Source organism: Chelonia mydas, chromosome 14, assembly GCF_015237465.2.
Source record: "Chelonia mydas isolate rCheMyd1 chromosome 14, rCheMyd1.pri.v2, whole genome shotgun sequence".
NCBI lineage: Eukaryota > Metazoa > Chordata > Testudines > Cheloniidae > Chelonia > Chelonia mydas.
The window spans coordinates 1,371,631-1,380,220 of NC_051254.2; the positions used below are offsets into that span (position 1 = coordinate 1,371,631).

Sequence of the window (8,590 nt, forward strand, 5' to 3'; positions counted from 1 at the left end):
CACTTTGCCATTCCCTTACCCTGCCCAACCAGAGAGTGGGGCCGGGTCCTCCCCAACCAGAGAGTGGGGCCGGGTCCTCCCCAGGGGCACAACGGAGGCCAGGACCCCAGGGAAATCTGAAGAGGAAAGGGCCTTTGCTCAGGCCCCGCAAGGCCAGAGTGCCTAGAGACGGCTCCCTGGGCCAGAGGTGAGGCATGTGGGGGAAGCAGCTTGTGTCAGGAGGGCCAGGCCACTGTCCCGGCCCCTTCCCAGGGCAAAGGAGCATGGAGATGAGAATGGCAGGGCTCAGTGCAGAGTCAGGTGCTGGACTGCTCCCATCCCACGGAGAGCTGCAAGTCGGAGCCCTAACCTGCCAAGCTCGGCGCCTGCCCCAGCCAGTGCGGAGGGAACAAGGCCCAGGCTGGGCAGGCGGATTCAGAGGGGATGCCGGGTCACTGGCTGTAAGGGAGGGAATTGGACTCCCTGGCAGGGATCCCCACCTTGAGCGCAGCGGTTCCCAGCAGGAGGCCCCATGCCACAGAGCAGAGCGAAACCCTCACACGGAGTTCGGGAGCGTTTCACTTTGGTTAATTTAATCTGTTAAACGACCCGGGCTGTAGCATGGCTCCCTTCCAACCCAGCCGGGCCCTGTGCACCTGCCCCGGCTGTTCGACAAGCTCTTTCCAGGCCGTGCTGCAGCCATACAGGCAGAAGAGCAGCGCCTGGGGGCTGGTTGCTACACACCAGCCTACTGGGCACGGCCCTGTTGGCACGAGCTGCTGCAACTCTGTGCTGCAGGGAAACTCCAGGGTAACGTAGCAGTGGGAGCACCAGGCTGCGGTGCAGGCCCTGCCTGTGGGAGGGGCAGACAACCATGGGTCAGGCTCAGAGACGCTGAGCAATGCCACTGACCTGGCTGGGCAGGAAAGGAAACGCTCCCCAAGCGGCTACCTCACAGCTTCGCGAAGCTCCCTGGGGACCTCCCCTGCCAGCGCCCAGCGGGGCAGCCCAGGAAGGGCCTTGGGGTGCAGGACAAGGGCTTGCAGCCCTTCAGAGGGCCACGTGGAAGCTTGCAGCGGTGGCCTTTCACCACCAGGTGTCGGGGCGCAGCCATTCAAGCCACGTGTGCTGCAGCAACTCGCCAGCATGGTAACTGCAGGAGCCTGGGACCCCTCCCCAGAGCTGATCCAGGCCGGCTGCCCTGCCCAGCTCGGGAGCAGTGCGCCCCCCAGTGGTGACAACGCTCAGGCAAAGCCCCGTGCCTGACCCCGGGGCGTCCTTGCCCCTGTCTCTCGAGGCCAGGACAGAGTCCCTGTTAAATAAACTCAATCCCTTCGTATTTCATGGCCCCAATCCTGGTCTCCGGCAGCAGGAAGCGCCCGTCCAGCGTGAAGGCCATGATGTAGGTGGCAATCTTGCCATCGTCTTCCTCCGATTTCAGGGCCACGATGAGCTGGTCGTCAGTGTCGGGGATGAATTTGAAGGAGGAGAAGCCGTGGGTCGGGACGGCGGCCCCCACGTGGCTGACGGCGATGTCGCTGAAGTCCTGCGTGGCCCGCAGCAGCAGGTTGGTACCCCGGTGCTCGTCGGCCTTCTCGTCGTAGCGCTCCTGGCTGGCCCGGCGCGGCAGGAAGAACCAGCGCTGCAGCGTCTCGCTCCAGGCGGCCGACTCATGGATCAGGTAACCTGGGGAGGGCAGGGCCAGGGTGAGAGCGACTCCTAGGCAGGCAGAGCACAGGGCTGGGACCCAGGAGCTGCCAGTGCTCGGTCTGAATGTGACGAATGCCCTGGGCCACAGCCCCTCTCTGTGCGTCACCTGGGTGCTGATTTCCCCTTTCCTGGGGCAGGGGAGCGGGTGTCAGCAGAGCCCTCCTCGCTGGGATTCCCGCTATGCTGCATGGATGGTGCAGAGCCGGCAGCCAGCAAATCTGGGCAGGGTTGGGGGCCAGCCTGGCTGAAGTCGCCTGCCTGCGAGGAGCAGATTCCCCCTCCCAGTTCCCCTAATACAGAGGGCAGCACACACCACGGCCCTGCCTCCAACAGCTCCGTGGGGCGACAGGCTGCCAGCGCACCCAGGGACAGCATGCTGCACACGGCTCTCCACACCACTGCGAGCACAAGACTGGTCGCAGCACGATGGGCAGGAGGGGTCTAGCCCCTGGCACCCAGCCCCACCCATATCCACTCCCCACGGGTGGGGGGAGGGGAGGTTCAAACCCCCAGCTCCTTTAGCACTCGCGTTGCGCGCCCGCAGCCTGGAGGGTGCAGTATCAGGAATTCCTTCCAGCCCCTCCCTGCAAGCGCAGATGGGACTGCCCAGGGCTGTGGGGCAGTTGGGGGCAAGCCCCACCTCTTACCTGGGAGCCTGATGCCAGCCGCTGACCTCAGTGCGTTGTAGTTGGACACCCAGTTCTCATGGCCCACGTCCCCCTTGGAGCCGACCACCTTCACCCACTCGGGGTTCTCGTTCATCACCTCCCCGGTGGTCGTGGTCCACTCCTTCCCCAGGCCACCCACGTACAGGTGTTCATCCTTCACTGCCAGCCACTCTGCTTTGAAGCCTAGGCAGAAAGACCCAGCGTTAGCTCGAACAGGGGACCTCAGCCCTGCAGTCAGAGGAAAGGGGTGGATGCACCCACAGGGGGCAGGGGCCGACTGGGGAAGCGGTGCGTGTCCCCGCTATCCTTCCCGCAGCAGTCAGGAAAGCCTCTCCCAGCCGCCCCTTGGGGGGATTCCCATGGCCGTGATCCAGATGCCCAGGAGGGCACGAAGGCAGGGGCCGGGCTAGTGATCACTGGGCAGCTTTGCTCTGGCGGCAGAGTTTGCCCTGGATCAGGGCTGCGGCATGGAAGACGAGAGGAGAGGCAGAGCTCACCTTTGCCCACGGTGCCATCCCCATCCGATAGGATCACCCAGGGGACCACCGTGGTGCCCTCAATCAGATAGACCACTCCCGTCCGGTCGTCCACTGCATACAGCTTCCCATTGAAGACGACCAGCTCCGAGAGCTCCATGCCTCTCCCCTTCTCGGCCAGATGGGACTCCAGCACGCTGTCGGCCCGGTCCCACTCCACCGTCACTCTGTCCCCGCTGGCCGACAGGGTCAGGTAGCCCTTCTTCAGGTAACTGAACCAGGTGTGCTCCTGTGGCCCCTTGGAGCCGGTGTCCAGGTCGGCAATGACCCCGATCCTGTAGCGCACCCCTTCCGAGTTCCTCTGGGGCGGGGACAGCGGGTAGGTGTCATTGTACCTGTCCCCGGGCAGCGGGCTGAGCCGCCAGTTGTGGGCGCTGGCTGGGGCCGGCCTCCCCGTGGCCGAGCGGTGAAAGCAGAGCAGGAGCAGCCCCAAGGCAACGCAGAGCGAGGACACCAGGATGGCCTTCCAGCGCAGTCGGAAGCGGGGGTCAGCAGCCTTAGTCATGGACGCTAGGACGGGAAGGCCACCAACGCTGATGCGGAGAGGGCTCATAGACTCACTCCATTCCAGGCGCTGGCTGGGCGGGATGGGCATCAGCCTGGGGCCAGCAGAACCTGGCATCAAGCAAGAAAAGCGACAGGGTGAGACAGGGCCAGAGCTGGGGTCTCGCAGTGCACCCTTGGGTGGGGCTGCGCTCCTGCCCCAGGGTAGTTAGTGGGACCCCAGGCTCCGCCCTGCCACCAGCTCCCCACCAGCACCACCCATGGGGTGGGCCTTTCTGCTGACATCCCTGCCCCCGACACGCGCTCAGAGAGCCGCTGGTGCGCCCCGTCTGCTGGCAGATCTGGGTTCAACTGACAGGGTAAGTGGGAAGCCCGCGAGAGGGCCCAGCAGATGGGGTGCCCCATCCAGGGAGCTCCTGTAGCTCGCTGAGGGGGAAGTGGGGCCAAGGCTGGCTGGGAACGAGCATCCCCTCCCCCCGACTCCCCAGCAGCTCCAATGCTCAAGCTGGGAGGGATGGAAAGCGCGGGAGCATCCAGAACAAAGGAGAATCGACCCTGGGCAGGATGGCCAGGGCCCTGCCGAGGGATCGCCCCATCTGTAGCAGGCCTGGCCTCCCTGGCCACGGGTACTGCCCTGGGGGCTATAAACCCCAAACCCAGCAGCTCTGCAGGAAAGCGCGACCCCCGGTGAGGAGAGATCCCCGTGCACCCCACCCTACGATGGGGAGACGCCCGGTGAAGTTCACACAGCCAGCCTGCGGCAGAGCCGGGACCCAGGAGCCCCGACTCCCAGCCACAGCTCCTCCGCAGCATTCCCACCTGACTTAAATACCGCCGGGCGCACACCCAGCCAGCTACCGGTGCCCACCCATCGGGAGCGAGAGCTGCGGGTGACCAGCCCTGGCAGCATCCCTGCCAGGCACTAGAAGCCCCATAACCCATACCTGCCGCCTGGCACCATGCCCTGCGCACGGCCCGTCACACGCTGCCCTGCAGCTGGGTCCCAGGGTCCCCTGGCACGAGAGGAAGCAGCTGCAGTGTCACCAGTTCTGCCCTGACAACGCTGCAGGTACAGAGAGCCGGGGTAGGGGATCGGGGTTCCCTGGGTAGGGAGGGGTGGCAGGAGAGGGCCTGACGCCCTATGGCTGTCTGCACCAGAGAAGGAAAGCAGAAGACAGACTAGAGCCCCAGGCCCCACTCCCCTTGCAGCCTCTGCAGCTCACCACATGGCAGAGCCCAAGCACCAGCCGCTCTCCCCAGGCCCAATCCTGCACGAGCCCCGCAGCAGTCTAGCGAAGCCCAGCAGGGCTGTGGTGGGGGCTGGGCCCAGCCCCCCGGCTCTGCCTAGGGTCCCGAAAGGGCCTCTCTATTGGCTCCCAGGGTGAATGCCAGAGACCACAGAGCCGCACACAGCATGCCCAGAAATCCCAGCTCCTTCCCCAGGCACATGGCTGGGGAAGGGGCCCCACTGCCCCAGAGTTACAGGTATGTGGGGCAAGAAGGGGGGGAAACAGCAGGAACAGCACAGGAGAGCCCCCCAAGGGGGTGTGGGAAGGAGTGCAGCAGCCAGCCAGCTGTATGCACAGCCCTTCCCCCGAACTCACCTCGGGGGCTCCCAGCCCTGGCCTAACAGTGCAGAGAAAGGCCAAGTTCTCTGGTTAAGGGCATAAAGCAAATTCGTAACAGCCGGGGACGGGCCCCAGGAGCCCTGGTTCTCCCCCCCCCGACCCCGCCTTCCAGAGCCCGGGACGGGCCCCAGGAGCCCTGGTCCCCATCACCATCCTTCCAGAGCCCGGGACGGGCCCCAGGAGCCCTGGTCCCCTCCCCACCCCCCAGAGCCCGGGACGGGCCCCAGGAGCCCTGGTCCCCTCCCCACCCCCCAGAGCCCGGGACGGGCCCCAGGAGCCCTGGTCCCCTCCCCACCCCCCAGAGCCCGGGACGGGCCCCAGGAGCCCTGGTCCCCTCCCCACCCCCCAGAGCCCGGGACTGGCCCCAGGAGCCCTGACTCCAAGTCACCTGCTCTGAACAGTCAGATCACACACACCCCAGATGAGGACGAAGATTCCCAGGCCGCTCGGACAGCCCAGGGGAGCCTGCCCCACAGCCAGCAGGAATGGCCTCTGTCTCAGGAGCCACTTGCCTTCCTGGAGCCTGGCCACCCTTCCTGTGGGGCAAGCCGCCGGCTGGGCAGGGTCCGGGGAGCAGGCCCAGCCCCCGTGCTCTGCCGCGGCCCCACTGCTGAGCTGTGCAACAGGTGCCGGAACAAGTGGCTACGGGTGCTCAGCCCCTCCCTGAGCAGGATCCAGGAAACGCAGACGGCTGGGGGATCCAGCCCTAGCCAACCACGTCCTCTTAAAGACACAGCAGCCCGTTCCCTCCTCTCCCCGGCCTAGCCAAGAGGCCATTCTCAGCCCAGCCTGCTCACCCGTGGGCCTGCAGCGTGCTCCAGGAACACTGCCCGCGGCAGCATGGCCCCGTGAGGCCTTGGGGAAGGCACTTTGCCTGCCTCCCAGCTAGGGGGGCAGGGACTCACTAGTTAATGACAAGGGCAGAGCCCCTGCTTGACAAGCCAGACGCGCCAAACCTGCTCTGGGGCCTTGGTGCCTTTGCCTCCCAGCCCATTCTTAGCTGCTCTAGGGCTCCAGAGGCAGAAACAGCCTTTATTTGGTGGGTGGGGGCCTGCAGCTCTCACAGGGACCAGTGGGAGGATGGGGCCCAGCTACCTGTCTTCCCTAGCCGGCTGTGCCCCAAGGAGGCCGCTCCTTCAGCCAGGCCCAGCTCGCAGAACCAGGCCCCAGTCACCCAGGGTCTGAGTTCGGCTTGCCCGGAAACAGGGAGACTCCCTTGTAACGGAGCAGCCCGCTGACCCCCAAGTGTAGTAACAGCAACTACAACCAGGACACCGGGGCACCCCATGGCTGGGAGCGACAACCGAGTGCCTGCGTCCAGCACGTGGCCCTGCAGACCCCAGGCCAGTGATGCCCTGTGAGGGGCACACCCCTAGCAGGCTGGCACGAGAACCTGGCAATCAATATGCCTTAACAGAAGCTCTCCGGAGAGGGGGTGGATCCGGTGCCATCCCCCGACTCTCCAGCTCCCCTGGGCTGACAGCCTAGCTGATCTCCTGGGAAGCTCCCCCAGACGGCCCTGCTGCCTGGGGAGGGAATGCTGGCCAAGTCCCCAGACCAGCCACGACTCCTGCATGCCTTCAGCAGGCTGCCCAGGGCATGAAGAGAGGCCTCTTTGAGCAGCGGGACGGAGGACTGGGGGAGGCCTTGTCTGCTCACTCTGCAGCCCAGTCAGCACTGGGGCAGAGACCTCAGGGCACAAGCATGGACACTGTGGCTCCCCCACGAGACTCCCCCAGTAGATCGTGTGGGGCTGGCCAGCAACTAGGGAGCGGCCAGCGGGAGGAAGAGGGGGAGATTTTAACACCCATGAAAGCCAGGGACAGAACCAAAGACAGTGAGACCACAAACCCACAGGGACACACAGACCCACCTCCTCCGTACAACTCCACCTCCAACCTGCCCCCAGCTCCTCCCCATGTGTGCACAGCTCTGCCCATGCCCCTCAGTCCTGACCCACAGCCCCTGCTGCCCCAGCCCTGAGCTCCCTCCCCAGCCCTGCCAGTGCCCCTCAGTCCTGACCCACAGCCCCTGCTAGCCCAGCCCTGAGCTCCCTCCCCAGCCCTGCCAGTGCCCCTCAGTCCTGACCCACAGCCCCTGCTACCCCAGCCCTGAGCTCCCTCCCCAGCCCTGCCAGTGCCCCTCAGTCCTGACCCACAGCCCCTGCTAGCCCAGCCCTGAGCTCCCTCCCCAGCCCTGCCAGTGCCCCTCAGTCCTGACCCACAGCCCCCTGTTACCCCAGCCCTGAGCTCCCTCCCCAGCCCTGCCAGTGCCCCTCAGTCCTGACCCACAGCCCCTGCTAGCCCAGCCCTGAGCTCCCTCCCAGCTCTGCCGGTGCCCCTCAGTCCTGACCCACAGCCCCTGCTGCCCCAGCCCTGAGCTCTTCTCTCCTGCAGCTCTGCCGGTGCCCCTCAGTCCCCGCTACACACGCTGCAAGCAGGTGCAATGGACACAGAAGGGAGGCTCAGGCTTGGTGCAGCCTGGGGCAGGACTCCGGGGACAGACCCCAACTTCAGCAGCAAAAGGGCCTGGGCATTTGGTGGCCAGGCAAACGGGGGAGGAAGAACATTCCTGGAGACAATGACCCCGCATAGGCCAAGGAGACCCCGCAGGGCGCTCTCACGCATTGCTGGGTCAGGCAGGCCACAGGGACCAGGTGCAATGGGGCACCCGAGTCTCCCAGCGCCAAACACACCCACGAAAGAAACCAGAGCAAGCACGAGAAAGGGGAGGGCGTAGGGCCGGGGGGCCAGGACGCCTGGGTTCCATCCCCAGCTCTGCACTCGGGGGAGGGGGAAGGGGAGCCCAGGACGCCTGGGTTCCATCCCCAGCTCTGCACACGGGGGAGAGGGAGGGGGAAGGGGAGCCCAGGACGCCTGGGTTCCATCCCCAGCTCTGCACTCGGGGGAGAGGGAGGGGGAAGGGGAGCCCAGGACGCCTGGGTTCCATCCCCAGCTCTGCACTCGGGGGAGAGGGAAGGGGAGCCCAGGACGCCTGGGTTCCATCCCCAGCTCTGCACACGGGGGAGAGGGAGGGGGAAGGGGAGCCCAGGACGCCTGGGTTCCATCCCCAGCTCTGCACGCGGGGGAGGGGAGCCCACCCCCGATATCGGGCGGGGCGAAGAGCCCCCCAGCCCCCCACTCACCCGGGCTCCTCCCCGCGCGCCGGCGACTCGGCCTCTCGCGACGCGCCGCTCCGGCCGGGAAGGGGAGGGGGGAACGCGTCGCAGCGCGCAGGCGCGGGCCGGGGACTCCAGCTCCCGGCCTTCCCCGCGCGCCGCACTACAGCTCCCGGCACCCCCTGCGCAGGCACCCCGGAGGCCGCTGGGGGATGTAGTCCGGGCGGTTCAGGCTCCGCCCCCTGCAGGGCCCTGCCCGTGGGGCTGTTTGCGGGGGCCACTGTCCCCCCATGTGACAGTCCCGCCCTGCGGCGCACTGCCCCTGGGACCCCGGCCCTCCCCAGGGCATGGCCCCCTCGGGCGCCCCGCTGTGCCCCCAGCTCCTCCGGCCCATCAGCACCGCGGGGGGATCCCCTCCTGCGTGTGAGCCCGGCGCCCCGAGGCCGG

The 8,590-nt window shown here is 66.7% G+C and overlaps 1 protein-coding gene across 3 annotated transcripts; it reads right to left on the reverse strand.

Annotated features, from left to right (window-relative positions):
* Positions 1-551: 551 nt before the first annotated feature.
* CANT1 (calcium activated nucleotidase 1) lies at positions 552-8,318 on the reverse strand. 3 transcript variants are annotated; one of them, XM_037913804.2, is made up of 4 exons: positions 8,171-8,318; positions 2,855-3,508; positions 2,337-2,540; positions 552-1,665 (listed from the first exon to the last, which is right to left on the reverse strand). In XM_037913804.2, the coding sequence occupies exons 2-4, from the start codon at positions 3,486-3,488 to the stop codon at positions 1,295-1,297; spliced, it is 1,209 nt and encodes a 402-aa protein (XP_037769732.1). In that variant the 5' UTR covers positions 3,489-3,508; positions 8,171-8,318; the 3' UTR covers positions 552-1,294. The 3 variants fall into 3 exon arrangements, with proteins under 3 accessions (XP_037769732.1, XP_043383647.1, XP_043383646.1); XM_043527712.1 differs by lacking the exon at positions 8,171-8,318 and adding an exon at positions 5,538-5,660; XM_043527711.1 differs by lacking the exon at positions 8,171-8,318 and adding an exon at positions 5,442-5,660.
* Between the last annotated feature and the right edge of the window lie 272 nt (positions 8,319-8,590).

Excerpts from the sequence above, each read along its gene's own strand:
- CANT1 (XM_037913804.2), bottom strand. The coding sequence starts at position 3,488 with ATGCCCATCCCGCCCAGCCAGCGCCTGGAATGGAGTGAGTCTATGAGC. Across the intron at positions 2,541-2,854 it reads GGATGGCACCGTGGGCAAAG|GCTTCAAAGCAGAGTGGCTG; the intron begins GTGAGCTCTGCC and ends CTTTCTGCCTAG. Across the intron at positions 1,666-2,336 it reads GGCTGGCATCAGGCTCCCAG|GTTACCTGATCCATGAGTCG; the intron begins GTAAGAGGTGGG and ends TGCCCTCCCCAG.